Source organism: Patagioenas fasciata, chromosome 17 (genome assembly GCF_037038585.1).
Source record: "Patagioenas fasciata isolate bPatFas1 chromosome 17, bPatFas1.hap1, whole genome shotgun sequence".
Classification (NCBI taxonomy): domain Eukaryota; kingdom Metazoa; phylum Chordata; class Aves; order Columbiformes; family Columbidae; genus Patagioenas; species Patagioenas fasciata.
Genome location: NC_092536.1, coordinates 14,086,737 through 14,102,737, shown reverse-complemented (window position 1 = coordinate 14,102,737; position 16,001 = coordinate 14,086,737). Strand labels below are relative to the sequence as shown.

Below are 16,001 nucleotides of genomic sequence, written 5' to 3'. Positions count from 1 at the left end.
GCCAGGCAGGGCGCGGGAGGTAGATCCCTGTCCGCATAGGGGAGAGCAGAGACGAGAATCCAGCGGGAAATGTCTAAGTGACCAGGGAAAGGACGGGACGGGTCATTTCCAGGAGGGCAGAAGTAACCGCGGCTGCAGGCGGTGGTGCCCAGCCCCGCTGGACGGAGAGGGAGCAAAAATGCCTCTTTGCGTGCCCGAGGCCAGGGTGGCCACCCGCGGTTGGGGATGGGGGCGGCGGGGACACCCGCTCCCCGCTGCCGGTCCCGTGTCCCGGGCGGACGCCCCGCCCCGCCCCGCCCGGGGGCGGCCGCGCTCCCGCCGCCGCGCCGGCATCGCCGCTGCTGCCCAGGTAAGCGCGGGGGCGGCGGGTCCCGGCCCGGGGCTGGTGGAGCGGGGCCGCTCCTGGTGCGGGGCCGCTCCTGGTGCGGGGCCGCTGGCCGCAGCTGCCGAGGCCACATCCGCGCCGGGGGACGGGGCCGGGGATCGGGCGGGCGGGCGGATCGGGGGTCCACCGGTGCCCCGCAGGAGCGGGGAAGCCGGGGGCGAGGAGGCTCCTCTGCGGCCGGAGCTGCCGGCAGGGCCGGGCCGGGCCGGGCCGGGCGAGCGGTGGCCGGTGGCCGGTGGCCGCCGCAGCGCTGCGGGAGCGCCGCTTATTTTCTCATCTCGCGTGAGATGCAGCAGTTGCTTAAAAAATCAAAGCAGAGCGACAGCGATTGTGGTCGGGGAGAAGAAGCCGCGTTTCTACTGAACCTCCAGGTTTGGGTCCCTGTCTCCCCCCGCCCCCTCCACGTGTCCTCCAAGTTTGTTTGTCCCTGGTTTGGGGGACTGTGAAGCCACCCGGGCAAACAGCCCCGGTGTCCCGGACCGGCAGCTGGGGGGCTGGCGAAACGCGGACGGTCTCTGCAATACTTGCAGGTGTAAAGCTGCCGCTGCGTGGGTGCCTGGGGAAATGATATCAGCGAAGTGTGGGTAACCTCACGGGCTCCTCTGAGAGGGAACGTCAGTCTCCTGGTGCGGTGGATGGAGGTTTGGTGGTGGTGGTGTGCTTTAGCTGTTACTATTGGAAAACATCGCCCTAATACACTCCTTCTGCACTGCTTGCAGCTTCTATAGGGAACACGGCTTTCACTTATTCCATCGTGAACTGGCAGCAATAGGCAGCAAGAGGAAGGACTTGGCTGCCTGTAGTAGAGAGATTGAGAATTAAAATTCTTTTGCTTTGTGAAATGTTTTGATTTTTGCATCAAGCAGTCTGCGCCTGGGGAGAATTTTCAGCATTTGCACTTTTATTGGTGTACCTTTGAGATCTGAACAAAGTCTCGTGTTTGATTATTAATTTCAGAATATTTCCTATGCAGTTTGCAGAGGATGTGTTTGGAGGGGTGGCAAAGACACCGCTGCTGAATGAGCCTTTAACCTGGAGCCTATAAATTGCTGAAGCAGCAGCCAGTAAAACAATTGTGGCTGATTGTAGTCTGACATAGTGTTCCCGCCGGGCTTCTTCGGGAGCTGGTGGGGCACATTGAACAGCAGCTTTGTAGCTCTCTGTGCTGCTACTGACACAAACTCCCGGTGACAAGGTGAAGTGCACCAAGACACGTCCTCTTTGTCTTCTGTGAGACAGAGCCATGCAGACAGTGGGGCTGTGAACTGCTTTTGGTGTTTTGCACAGTGAGTTTTGTTTGTGTTTCTTGGGGCCACCTAAAAGCAAATTACCTGGCAAAGCCAAATCTGCTGTTTGCTCCAGGTTGGTGCAAAGCAGATCTCAGTTTTTGCCAGGAAGCAGCTGGAAAGGCAAAGGTTTGCTGGGGAGGGGTGTGCTGAGGAGCGGGCAGGAGCGGGGGGCTCCTGGGGAGGCGAGGGGGTGGAAGGAGCAGGAGGGGACTGGTTGGGCTCTAACAGTGTCAGAGCTGCTGGGTGCCAGCAGCTGGGGGACCCTGGAGTGGGGCCAGGGAGGAGGGTGGGGATGGGGATGGGTACGGGAATGTCAGGAAATTGGGAGCAGGCAGGTTGGGCAGAGGGCAGCGGGAACCGGCTGGGGAGCTGTCTGCGGGAAAAGGGGCGGGTGGCTGGAGAGATGCAGGGGAGGTTGGGGTGTCAGGGAAAGGAGAGAAGGGGGTTCCTGTGTGCCAGCCCCCCTGAGTTTGGCTCCTTGGCTGCGTGAGCTGGGGGGTGGCGTCACGGCTGTGAGGGTGTCATGGGTGCAGCATCCTGGAGGTGGAGGGACAGGTTTTGGTTACACTAATGAGTGTTTTTCCTCCAGTCGAGCACCCCATGCTGGGAGGCTGGTCTGTGCAAGTGCTGGGGGCTGTGGGGAGGAAGGCTGCAGGACGCCTGTGTTCATCCTCTGTAGTACAATTCCTGAAAAAAGTGATAACTTCAGGATGGAGACCCGGCTATTTATTTTCACCCCAGAATTATTTTAAAAATGCAAGTCTCCCTGCCTTAAAAACATGGTCTTCTGTCATGCTCTCTTTTGTGTGACTTGGTTGACCTCCCACTGTGTCTTTCCACAATTTTCTTGTGGCGGATGAACCCTGTGCCCCTCCCCAGGGTCAGAGCAGGGCTGCCCGCGGTTGCCTTGATAACACAGAGCACACGGCGTGGTTCGGGGGGTGTGGGGAAGAGCCTTGGGACCCCTGATGCTCTGGCCATGCCTGAGCTGTGCTCAGAGTCCCACGTCCAGAGGAAAGACCTGCTTTCCTTGGCAGCAGAGCCCAGCTCGTCCTGGAGATGGGGCAGTTTGCTGAGCCAGACCTTGCAGGGAACTGGAGTTCCTGATACTAAACTGGGAGGTTTCTCCGTGTGCTGGTGGGCTGTGGCAGCTTGGCTGTGCCTGGGGTGGTGCAGTGGGTGCAGGATGGAACCCCGCGTGGGCAGAGAGGGAGGCTGCGGGCAGCTCGGGGTGTCAGCAGGACTTTGTGCCAGCAGCTGCCTTGGTTTTTGGTGGAGTCGCTCTCTTCAGGGCAGTGAAGGCAGCAGCAAGGTGTTTGTGGGCTGTGTGACACTGCAGGCGCAGCTGTGGTCAGACAACAACCGCAGCCCAAGTGCTGTCTCCCCACCGCCCACTCTGCGCCGTGGGGAGCGCGGTCTGTGCACCGCGGGTCTGTGCCAGCTCCCGCTCTGCCAGGCTGTGCTGGGTCAGACCGGGACTGCTCCAAACTGGTGGCCTGTGGAGACTGGCTGCATTTGGGGAGGGAAGGATGTCAGCTGCAGGAGGGTGCTGTTGGCCCTCTGGGCTGAAACCTGTCCCTGGCAGGGCTGGAGAGGCATGGCAGGGGTGCTGGGGGTCATGGCAGGGGTGCTGGGGGCTAGGAGGGTACTAGGGCAGAGGCAGGTGTGCTGGGACTCTTGGGATCCACCTTGTGTATTTTTATCAATGGTCTCTGCCCACAAGGCAGCAGATGCTGCTGAAACACGCTGAGGAGGCAGAGGTGAGAAGCATTGCCAGTGGCTGGAGTTGCACCACTGAGCAGAGATGGAGGAGAAGTTGGGCATGAGGCTGTGCACAGGGAGACCAGGAGTGAAACAGGAGCTGACCTTCATGTGATGACAAAGGAGGACAGGTTGGATTTACTCTTCAGGGACAGGGGGACGTAGAGTCACCACTCTTAAATCTTTCTAACATTCCTGTGCCAGACATGGAAGGACCTGGTGAAGGGTGGTGACCCACCTCATAGTTCCGGCAAACACAGTGGGAGTTGAACTACAGCAAATCCCCAGAAAGGTAAGAGAAATGGGAAGCCCTTGTCTTAGGAGGACACCAGCAGTGTGAGTCTGGTGTGTGGGGGCTGGTGTTGTGGTGATGGGCATGTGGTGGGTCAGGGTGGGCAAGTACCTGGTTGGGGTGGAGCCACACAGGGTGATGTGTGGTGCAGTGGTGGGGCTGGGACACAGGGTCCGCTGCTGGCTACCATCGCATGGGGTGAGGAGGTGGCTGGGGAACAGGGGCTCTGGGTCACAGTGACGTTCAGGACTCAGTGGGCAGTGGAGGTGCCTCGAGCTCAAGGACCAGAGCCCAGGCTGTTCTGCAGGACAGGCTGCGCCTTATGGGATGTGCTGGAGAGGCTGTGGTGGGGTCTGTGCTTCGCTTTGTTTGTAGGGTGTGTCTGAAAGGGGTCTGCTGCTGGTTCTGCTCCACGGTTCCTGCTGGGCCTTGTGATAAAGATAATATTTTCCGTGTACGGAGAATTGGCAAGGAGGCAGCTCTGTGGTAGATAGGGTATGGTTTGAGTTCAAGGGTTGTTTTTTTCCACAGCAGGGACCAGAGTCAGAGCCAGCTTTTCCCTGCAAGTGTGGCAGGTACCTCCAGCCGCCCCTCCTCTTGTGCCCCTGCTCGGGGGCGCAGCTGCGGAGCCACATCTGGCTGGCTAGGAAAGACACCTGTTCCTGTGTGCTCTGCAGAGCCGGCGAGGCTGTTTGCAGACACACAAGTCTTCCAGGAGATGTGGAGCTGTCGTGTGTCCTCTGTTCCCTGGCGTGCCCAGCCCGTGGTGTTGCCTGCTGGTAGGTGAGGAGCTGAGGAGCACAGGGCAGCGTGTGTCCAAGCTGATAGGTAGGAAAGTTTTGCTTTCTTGTTTTGAAGATTGATTTTGACCACAATTAAGGGTTCAGATAGAAAACCAGCCACGTAACACAACCAGACAGAATCTCTCCCCTGAGCAGTAAGTATGGTAGGAAAAAACCATTATTGATAGAGATCAGGGTCCTTCCTAAAATTCCAGGTGTCTGGATGCTATCCCTGAGTACAGGTGCCTCCACAGACTTTCTTCTTCTGGCCATAGGACCTTCTTTCAGATCTAGGTGCTTTGTGGCAGCTGGTAAGATCTAAGTACGCAAGGCATAAGCTTGTTGCTGAGAGACATTTAAAATGTCCTTATACTAAACAGGAAAGAAATGACTCCGGCATGATCTGATACGGACTCTTCAGAGACATCCAGGGATGTCCCGAGAGTGCTGAGTTCTTGAAATGGTGATGATATTGCTGTGAGTCCAAAAGTTATCTGCAGTAACTGATAATGCTTCTGAAGGACAAAGTTCTTGAGGCAGAAATGGGCTTATGTTTGCAGACAACAGAACTGAGATACAATAAAAAGAAAAAATTATTGTATGCAGGGGCAGTTAAAAACCAGCAACTCCTGTTGAGCATGGAACTGCAGGACATGGCCTTAGAAGACCTATGATACAAATGACTGAAAACTGGGAAAACAAAGCTGCCACAGGGAAGAGAGGCGGAGGGAGGGAGGGCACAGCTGGACTCCTGGTTCTGCAGCAGCAGGGGATCTCTGGCCAGAAATGGCCCCGAGGAGCCCTGGCATGGGGCCGTGCTCAGTGCTGCAGAGGAAGGCGAAAAACCCCCGGGGACCAGTGCCAATCTGCCCAGGGGAAAAAAATTCCTTCCCGACCCCAGAAGTGGCGATCGGCTGTTCCCTGAGCATGTGAGCAAGACCTGCTGCCTGGCCCCCTTGGGCTGCCATGGCTCCAGTGCACACCAGCAGTGCCCATCCCTTCCCCTCCTCCGCTGGGGACACCTCAGGGGCTCATGGCAAAGCACTCCAGAGTGCTGGGCCTGGGAGAAAATACGTCATTCCCAGGAAACCTTTAGGTGCTCCAAAGTGTTGAGAGAGTGAACATCTTTGAACATCTCTACTTTGCATTTCTAATGGGTGCTGCATCCTGCAGTGGAACAGGTGTGGATGGGGAGCTGTGGAGTGGTTTCCAACAGCCAAGAGTGGATTTTCTTGTTCCTTGTAGACCAGTGAGTCTCAACCTTTTCCACTGCTACTCATCTGAAAAGGCTTTGGGTCCATTTTCTAAAGCTTAAAGCAGGATTAAGGTTAGGTCCAGGCTTGTATCTCACCCTGCTCAGAGATGGAATTGGATCAGATGACACTAGAGACCTCTTCCAGGCTACATTATTCCATGATCCTGTGGCTACACAACAGCTCTTCAGTGCAGCGCTCCCAGAAGTGGGATTCAGCCTGTGATGCCTGTTAACAGCTGCAGGATCTCCTGCCACAGGCGTGTGAGGCTGCCAGTCGATTTCCCAACCCCTCCCAAGAGCCTTGGTGCCCTTGGGGTGAATGCTGGACATGCAGCATCCACGACGAGGAGGAGACCTTTCAATGGCAGAGGAGTGACAATGAGCCGACAGGGCAGAAACTGCATAGAAAGAGGTGCCATCCTGACGGGAAATGAAGACCAGCATGGTAATGACCACAAGTGCATTGGGGCTAACATGTTGCCCACCCTGTGCTAAAAGCTGCTGAGTGGTGACACGTCTCTTTGGTATGTCCTTTATCCTGCTCTTGGGAAACAGGTATCTCGGGGACCCATGCTGTCCGCCTTCTCTATTGCGGTTTTCTTCCGTCTTCCAAATGGAAAAGTTCTTTCTCCACCTTGGGAAAGATCTCTTCTTCATCCTGAAGGAATGGCTTCCTTAGGAGGTATCTCCTGCTGATCTCTGCTCTGAGATCCTGGTGTTTGTCCTAGAAGAGATCTTCCTCATCTTCACTCACGTGGACATGGCTTTCCGTGAGCGTGCAGCCCTTTTCCTTCAGACTGGTGCTGTCAATGAAGAGACAGAAGTAATCTCCTTGGGAACAGAGCAGGTCCCAGATGTCCCATTTGGTCACTTTGAATTCCAGTGGCTCCTCAGAAACCTCTTCAAAGATCTTCCAGGTGCTCTCCCAGGTTTCCTCCAGAGCCTCCTCCAGAGCACTACAAAGAGAGTTCAGCTGTGGTGGAGATCTGTGTGGAGAGGACAAGCCTGCTGGTCCCTGCCAACATGCAGGACCTGCGGCCTGGTTTGCTGGACCTATGGCAGAGATCATGCAGGGATTTCCAGCTGTGGGAGGGAGCGAGCCCCCTGCCTGGTGAACCTGTCCCCAGTGGAAATCAAGAGAGGATGAAGACTGGCTGAGTGCATGATGCTGAACTGCTGGGGAGACTGGAGGGTGGTTGCTGGTGGTGTCATTGTTGTCTGGTTACCTTGGACTGATGGTCATATTCTTGAGCCCTTACACCTTGGGAAACTGAACTGTGTCCCCAGGCAGCCCCAGGGCTGACTTGAGTCTGGCCCAGGAGGAGGACAGGGCAGTGGAGGAGGTGCAGCTATGGGAGGACCAGGGCCATGTCCCTGCAAAGCCTTGAGGATCTGGGGTCGTAAGACCCAGAGACTGAGACATTTCTTGTTCTGGTAGCCACAACCAGGATCCTCAGGAGTTGGCAGCTTCTCCAGCATGTTTGGCCCCTCCGTTCAAAGGCCCTGTGGGCCCATGGTCCAGCCCCCCATGCAGGCTCCCTTCTCTGGGAGCAAGTGGTGGGTCAGCACCACAGCCCCTGCCTTCTCTGGCCTCATACCCACCAGCTCCTGGTGTGAGAAGATCACTTCTACTTGCTGACACTGGGAACCCCCACATCACTGAGATGGGAGAAGATGTGGGGAGGGGAGGCAAGACGTGCAGCCAGGGCCTGAGAGGAGGCGTTCAGTGGGGTGGGAAGGGGACAGAGCCACCCTGGGAGTCTGTCTGGTGGACATCAATGGGCCAGGGGTGGGGACTTGTTCTGGACAAATGGGAAGGGGATGAAAAGCAGCCCTCTCTCCCCGCTTCTCCCTTTGGTGGCACTTGGCCAGGTCAGCAGGCAAGGGGCAACTTGGGTCAGGATGATGTCTGTAAAAAGGTGAGGGCAGAGCCAGAAGCTCAGCAAGGGGATCTGGAGGAGCCAGGGGAGACCACAGGGGCAACTGGTGTCCATGTGCACCAGGACCTCCTTCCACAGCAGCTGAATCATGGCTGAGAGGACCCCGTAAACTGTGTCATGAGTTGTCTGTGCAAAGTGCTCCACATGGAGATGTCTCCAGCTGACATCCCCATCTGGAGCTAGCTTGGTCTGCACACTGGTGCGTCTGGGAGATGCCCATGTCACGGGGCATGGCTCAGTGTTCAGACATGCCAGATTTCTAGGCAGGCAATACAGAATTATTCACAGCAGCAAAACAGATGCTGAATGTGAAATATTGCAGCTGGATATGATGGACCTTGGTGGGTAGGTGATAAAATGACACTATTTCAATAAACACAAAATAATGGTCAGGGGGAAAATACTAACTGTACCTGCAACATAATATATACTTATATACTTACCGCATTACCACTTGGAAAATAATTTGAAGTCACAGCAGAGCATTCACTTAACGTAGGAGCCTGGGGCTCAGCAGTGAGAGGGAAATACAGTGCTAATAATAGCTCCATCATACTGCGCCACATCTCAGAAATGGTGCAAGCTCTGGATCCTGATCTGTGCATGGGTTGCCTGAACCCGGCAGGAGACGTGGGCTGAAGTGTCACCGTATGCCTGCCTTGTTCTTGCCTGCTCAGGACACGCAAGCGCTGGTGGGCGCTGTCAGAGACGTAGAGACGTAGACGTCTGGGCTGAGCTGCATGATCCTTCTGGTTTTAGATCCCTTGCCTGCAGTGACATCGTGATGTTGCACTATTGCAGTTGTGCGGCTGTACAGTGGAAGTTCTGGGGGTTAGTAGCACTGGATTATTTTCTACATTATTTTCCATGTTTCTTCTGTGTGGGAGCAGGGTGGTTTCTCGGGGGGTGTGCTCCTGGGCAGTGCTCTCTTTGGGTGGTGCTGGAGTCCTCTTTTGCAGACAGTCTGTCTGTTGCAGGGCTGATTCCCCATTCACACTGCATTCTTAGCGATGGGGTAGTGTGTTCCTCAGCGCCACGACAGTTGCCTCATATTTTGATAGTGCACTCCTTGTTGCTGTCTTTGAGCAGATGGTGGAGGTGTTCCTGTACAGTTGTGGAGCACCGAGTGTTGTTTTGTTCAGGGAACTGATTATGAACTGGTTTACTGAGAGATGGATGTCAGCTGCCTGACCTCATATAGGTCAGTGCATTGCACCTCAACAGCCAGCAAGGTTTTATGGGTAATCCTGGGTTCAGTTACACTGTTTTGTACATGAGCTTATTTCACTTTCCTAACAGAGCGGAGATTTTGGCCATGACTCCTGCAGGATCCAGCTCCAGATCGGTACCTCTGGATGCTGCTGGCAGTGACACGGTCCCTTTGTGTCTCAGGAGCTGGCCTGGGTGTGTTTCTGTAACTTTCTGTAACTTTCTGTGCCTTTCTGTAACCAGCTGGGTCTCAGGTGACTTTTTGAAACACCTCTATGGGCTTGCTGGGAATGAGGCCGTGGGCAGCCAGATGGTTTCTTCTCCTGTAGTGTCAGCTGAAATTGTACCAAGAACCATTTTGCTTCTACCTGGTTAACTCCAGGAATGCAGGAAGGACACCCAGAAATGTGCACTGTCCTCTGCTCCGACCCGCACAGCCTGGAGATTTTGGGTGGCTTGGTCAGCCTAGCACAGCCTGTGCCTCCCAAAGTCCCAAGGGGATATCAGTGGGGAAATTAGGAGACGGGAAGCAGACCTGAGGGGATGGCTTCCAATTGCCGTCGTTAAGGTCCAAACAAAGCCAAGACATCTCAGACAAATGGTTGATACTCAGGGACAGGAGCTCTGACAACCCCCCAAAGTCCCTGGTAAAACCAGACAGACCAGCTAGAAACCAGTCCTTTGGACTGTGCCTCAGCATCTTTGGGGGCTTGGAGAAGCTGGAGGTGTCCTCTGGTGCGGCACATTTGGGAGCCACCCTTCTGCCATCCGTCTGCTGGCCGGGGGTCCCGCTGTGCTCCCCCAGGGGTGCAGCACCCCAAGGCCTCCCTGCCTGCCTGGAGCGCAGCCCCTGCCGGCGCCGCGGCCGCGTTCAGCCGCAGGAAACCCGCCACGGCTCATGGCTGCTCCGGGTTAGCAGGGCTTTGGTTTGCTCCTGAGTCGGCTGTGGCAGTCGTGGTGGCGGACCCCGAGCAGGCTGGGTGCCTTCCAGAACACAGCCCAGCCTCTGTGTAGGTGGCAGTATCTTTGTTCCAGCTTTCTCCTCGCTCTCCTTTGCGTGGCTCACATTGTCTCATTGGCATGTTCTGCTCACCACAGCACCTCGTTTTGGTATGAACCCACTTATGTGCAGTTGTATTTCCCTTCTGGTTTGATGCTGAGGATGTCCTGGATGTTCCTCCCAGCTCGTCCTCCATCGCCTGCTCCTCCTCATCACTCACCTCTTGCCTCCTTTTGCGTGGTATTTTATTATGTGTTTTACACTAAATTATTGTCCTGTATCACTGATATATTGATGTCTTGAGACTCTGTTTCTTTGATACAAATCCCTTTTCCCTTTCTTCCTGCCAGTTTCGGCAAAGGGTCACACAGCAGTTACTGTGTGTGGCTTCTCTGCTGCGTTTTTCCCCAGTGCTCCCAAATCTTCCTCTCTGTGCACCATCTTGCATGGCTTTTTTTTTGCATTTGCTCTTGCATAAATATTGGCTTGCTGATTTCTTTGAATGCTCTTGTGAGAGAGCTCCTTGCTCTTCCTGCTCCATTTGAGGTTCCCCTTTGCAAATGAGCTTGTTCGGCAGCTCCCCATGTATCTCATCACTCTTTGCAGTCTGCAGGCAAGCTTGTGTGGTTTTTGTCCTGTTCATAGTCTGTCCCAAATGGGTACCCCTCAGTAGCCATTATCAAATGGCATGTGTTCACTTTGCACTGGTCTCTTGTTCCTCTATGGTCTGGCTTACTCATTCAACTCCCTTATGAGGAAAGGCTGCGGGAGCTGAGTCTCTTTAGTTTGGAGAAGAGGAGACTGAGGGGTGACCTTATTAATGTTTATAAATATATAAAGGGTGAGTGCCACGAGGATGGAGCCAGGCTCTTCTCAGTGGCAGACAATGATAGGACAAGGGGTAATGGGATCAAGCTGGAACACAAGAGGTTCCACTTAAATTTGAGAAAGAACTTCTTCTCAGTGAGGGTGTCAGAGCACTGGCCCAGGCTGCCCAGGGAGGTTGTGGAGTCTCCTTCCCTGCAGACATTCAAACCCGCCTGGACCCCTTCCTGTGCGACCTCACCTAGGGGTTCCTGCTCCAGCAGGGGGATTGGACTGGAGGAGCTTTTGAGGTCCCTTCCAATCCCAAACATACTGTGATACTGTGAACATGCTCCAGGCTTTGAAGGTGCTCCTGCAACGCACCTGGGACTTGGCGGAGGTCACGCCACGCACAGCAGAGTGGGAGCTGGAAGGTGTGCGGGAAGGAGTGTGTGTGTTTCGGAGGAGCATAGCTGAAAACAGGGGGATACGTCCAGATATTATGAGTTGGTGTTTAAGGGGAGAAATTTCAGTGCTTGGCATCTGTTTCCTGGCACTTGTGTATTTTCTTTTCATCGGAAAGATCTGGAGGCACTTTCTAAGCTGCACAAAGACTGCTTTGCCTGTGTTAAAATATCCTTTGGAAACACTTTTAACTTCCTACCCACATCGGGAGTTTTTGTGAAAAATGGCAAAACCATGGTAAAGCTGTTCAAGTAGAGGTACAAATGGGTAAAATTAATTAAATGTTCTATTTATTGCCAGTTGTGTTGTATGAATCTTTCCGGGTTTCAGTCAAGGCATATAACCAAAAAGATTTATCCTAATTCTTAGTCTGTACCAAATCTGAGAGCACTATCAGTCAAGGCTAATGAGATAAACACAACTTGAAGTAGACTGCTTGCCAGGCCCATTTATATGTGAAAAATGTTGTCTTGATAGTATAAAAAAAAATAGAGGGGGGTTGGTGCAGAATGGCCTGATATTGAAAACTCTGTCTCAAATAAATAATTGTTCCAAAGTGAATGGGGTTTCTGCAGGAATGAGCGTTACTGGGAAGGGGAACCTTGCAGGACCAGCAATGAAGTAGATTTCTTTTTTCCATCACCAAATAATAAAAGCAAAAAAACCTGACTGAAATGTATTTATGGTAAAATTACTGTATTTGGGCGGTGACCTATGTGCTTAGAGATTTAATTACCAAACATAGGTCTTGGAAAGTTATTAAAGTCTGAACATAAATGATACAAGGGCTTTCGTAATTTTAAACTTGGAAAGGATGACTGAATTTATAAACTTCATAACTGAATTTACTGTCACCTCCCAGGCCGGTGACCCCAGTGTCACACTTTCCCCGTGTCACTCAGGTCACTGGGGGTGTGTGGGGCTCGGTGTGACTTGTCCCCGTGCTCCGTGCAGCCCGGTGCTCGGTCCCGTCCGGGCTGTCCGTGCGGGCAGCAGCGCTCCCCGCCTTCCCCTCCCCGCCGGCACCGCTTCTCACCGCGCTTTTCTACCCAACGCAGGTTGTGAACGACACCTGGAGCCCCGGACCCGGACGGTGGAGCCGGCGGTTGGTCGGTGAGGATGTGCCCATGCCCTCGCTGACCCGCCCGCCGCCATGGGAGGATGCTTCTCAAAGCCCAAACCAGGTGACCGCCCTCCAGCTCCATGCCCTGTCACAGTGTCCCTGGTGGGAGAAGTAGGTCAGCGGTGGCTGGGGGAATGTTAATTCTCGGCTCCCGCAGGGAGGATTACCGGCTCATTAATCCCCCCAAATTCCTGGGCACTCTCTCTCCCAGGCAGGGGGCCGTGCGGGGGCTGTGGCGCTGCAGGGGCAGGGGCTGAGCTCAGCCCACACCCCGCAATCCCACCCCAACACCTCCCGTACCCCCCGCAGTGCCTGGGCGGAGCTGCCCCTGCAGCCCCAGCTGGTTCGTGTGGCTCCAGCACTTTCCTTGCTGCCACCGCTTTGCCACTCGCTGACCAAACCTTGTGTTGTCCGTGCTGGAAGGGAACGATCAGGGAAGGAGCAAGACCACCTACCGCTCGAGTTCTCCGTGCTTTCTCAGTCCCACCACCCACGGCAGGTGCTGGGGCTGCTCTGCTTTCTGGATTTTCTTGATGAAGCTTGTCAGTGTGTGCTGCCTCCAGTGGGGAAAGCAGCTGTAGGCACCTGGACAAGGAGGATGTTCCCCTTGCTCTGCGTGTTCCTGCCATACCTGTGCCGAATGGGCTCCCCGGTCTTGGTGGTTCGTCGAAGGTGGCGTACAGAGGAGGGGAAGGGACTGCGGTGCAGCCCGTGGGGGGAAACTGGCGGGTGGGGGGAGGTCTGGTGTGGAAGTGTCAACGTGAAGCCTTGTCCCGAGCCCCTGCCAGCACCGTGGGCGCAAGCAGGCACCGCGTGGTCACCCGGGCTCATCATACGTGGCAGCACCCGCGTCGCCGCAGCGCGGGTCCCCGAGGAGCAGTGCTGGTGCGTGGGGGCTGGTGCAGCTGGCGTGTCCAAAGCTGCCGTCAAGGGGAGCTCCCGTCCTGCAACTTGTTTTGGCCACCTAAGAGAGAGCTGAAGAATGACCCTGTCTTTGTTACCTGCTTCTGCCCAAGGGCAAGGGGAATCAGATAGTTGCACTGATCTATCAGATCAGTGGCATCCACAGGTAGCCTTTGTGGGTGGAAAAATATCATTTGGACACCTTCTGTTGGCAGTGTGTCTCCATTGCCTCGGGCAGTGAGGACTTCAGGTTGAAGGACTCCAACAGAGGGGCAATACAAACTGCTTGTGACCCACTGAGGATCCACTGAGTGAGGTCCTCTGCCTTTGCTTTGCAAGGCACAAGGAAAGAATAAGGGTGGTTTTTCTGCCCTTGACCTGTACTGTGATTATTTTACAGGTCATTGCAGTGCCAAGGTAACATGGCATTGGACACTGCAAACTGTAAGTTTTCTTTAATGGAAACCCACACTGTATCCTTCCTTGAAATGTTTAAGGGGTGTAAATGCATCCAGGAATAAATGGCTTCGTTGACTAAACTTGTAACAAACTCTGCTGGCAGTTCCACTTTATTTTATACCATCAGCAAAATTGTGTTTAATCTTGGACCGGCGCAGGACAGAAAGAGCTCTGCAGGTGTATTTCCTGAACTGCAGATTTTCGTGTAGCACTGTATTTGCATAGCAGGGCCAAATGACTGAAAATGCTGTCTGTGATGTAATGGTCTCTGCAACTCTGGTTTTGATTAGCAGTCTTCAAAGGGTTTTGACAAGCCCCTGGTTCTTCATCTCAGTGGTTACAAAACCTGCAAAAGCAGTGAGGTAAACAGATGCATTTGCAGCTACCGATTGTTCTGGCAAAGAGATTTCACAGGCTTTTTCTGTGGTTTTGTCGTTCCTGTTTCTTACAGCACCCTCAGAGCTAAGTGCTGGACTTTCTTATTTCTAAAAATGTGTGTATCCTGTGTAAAAATGAGGAGGAAATCATGCAGGGACAGAACAGAGCTATTTTCTCAATCAGTGCCGTTCTGACATGAAGGGAATATTTCAGATGAAGCCTGAAGTCCACAGAATTTATTTAGACATTTTTGAAAGATGTGTGCAAGGTTCTTATCTGCTCCAGCTTCTTATATCCAAGCAGGAACCTCAGTCCCCCTGAGCACCCTCAGGGTTTCTCAAGTTAACCTTGACATTGCACACAAGTTGCTGTTTGCCAGGAAGACCTTTAGATGAGCGGGCTGCCAGTACGAGAGCTTTGGGCAGTGGAGTCCTGCAACAGCAAATAACTATGCAGGCTGTACTGGAGGCCAGCCCTGAAGTCTGACTGCTGCTGCAGTGCCCGACCCCATCCTGCTTTTTAAGAGTTTAATTAAGAGCTTATGTTCAAGCAGCAATGTAATCTTCCATTATCTCTAGTGCTGCAGTCCCGTGATGCCCGATCCTCTTCTGAAGGCCCAGTTCTCGATCTCTGCATATTTTTTCGCTCTGGGTGCGTGGTGCATACGTGATGAGCTGCCAGCTGGCAGCTCGCGTGGGATCCCAGCACCCGCTCTAGGAGAGGCAGCCAGGTCAGGATGACGAGTAACGGGAACCATCGAGAGCCAGCGACTGCTCGGTGTGAGCTGCAGCAGCACCATCTCTGCACCAGGCGTGTGAGAGTGGCTTGTAAAACCTAAGAAGTTGTGGTTATTTTTCTTGGCACTCTCTGCTTTGCTCAGTGCTTGATGGTGGGGCAGGGCAGCGATGCCGGCACAGCACAGTGTGTCTGCGGGTCAGCTTTGCCCTTGCACAGAGGGCGCGCTTAGCTCTGCGCAGGGAACACGTCCCCACTGCCGCGGTGCTGCACGCTGCTGGAGGAGGTGCCGCGGGCTCCGTGTCCTTCCGAGCTCGGCTCTCAGCGTGCTCCCAGGCTTGGCCGGCAGGTCCTACCTCCTGGTTTTTGGGAGCGTGGCATTTGCTGAACAGGCTGTCTGGAGACGGATGTTTGACATGGTGGTTTTGTTGTTAGCTCTGTCATTTTTAATGGAAATGGTTTGGAGTCCACCAGTGGTTTGGAGTGCACCAATGGTTTTGGAGACCACCTGAAGCAGTTGTTGAGGTTTGCAGTTAAGAGGCAGTGCAGGTGAGCCCTGGGGATGAGCGCAGCCGAGCGAGACCCAAGACACGTCCCGCGGTGATGGATTTACTCTGTGCTGGCTGCTGGAAAATAAGCCCTGCTGGGGTAAACTGGGCTTTCTGGCTGTGCCCACTGTACCCTGTGGGTCCCTCTACCATCACCACCCTCGATGTTTTCCTGGTTTCCAGGGCTCTCGGAGCTGTCAGCACCATAGAGCCGGTGCAAAGCTGTTTCCTGCCCTCAGTGCTCCTTTACTCTGTGCCCGCGAGCAGCAAACCCTGAGGCGTCACAGGGTTTTGCGGCTGGGGAAGGCGGGCGCACAGCTCTCCCCTCCACCAGCCTGGCTCCACCGTCCCTTTGGCCAGGCATCTTCATCTTACCGAGAACCCCCAGACTCAAGACAACTCCTGGCTCATGACAGTTCTCTCTTCACCTGCACTGCCATATTAACTTAGTATTTTCCTCATTTCTACCATTTTAAGTAGGATACTTTAAATGGCCTAATACTCGTAGTTTAAATTTACTTATGCTGCAAAGCTAATCCTGTGGTAAAGAAGTCTTGGGTCATTTAGTTGCCCATATCTTTTAAAACAATGACTGTGGCCCTGCACTGCAGCCCAGCCACCCTTTGCCTGCCAATATTTGCAGCCTCGTGTCTCAGGTACCTACCTGAAAGCA

General features: G+C 54.1%; 1 protein-coding gene across 3 annotated transcripts in view; it reads left to right on the top strand.

Annotated features, from left to right (window-relative positions):
• Positions 1–280: 280 nt before the first annotated feature.
• Positions 281–16,001, top strand: part of AIFM3 (AIF family member 3) — a 48,786-nt gene continuing 33,065 nt past the window's right edge. For 2 of the 3 annotated variants that reach the window (XM_065851489.1, XM_065851487.1), the window contains exons 1-2: positions 281–349; positions 12,241–12,366. In XM_065851489.1, the coding sequence (XP_065707561.1) occupies positions 12,336–12,366 (31 nt within the window). In that variant the 5' untranslated portion in view covers positions 281–349; positions 12,241–12,335. Of the gene's footprint in view, positions 350–608; positions 757–12,240; positions 12,367–16,001 lie in introns of those variants that run through there. The other variant, XM_065851488.2, reaches the window with a different exon arrangement.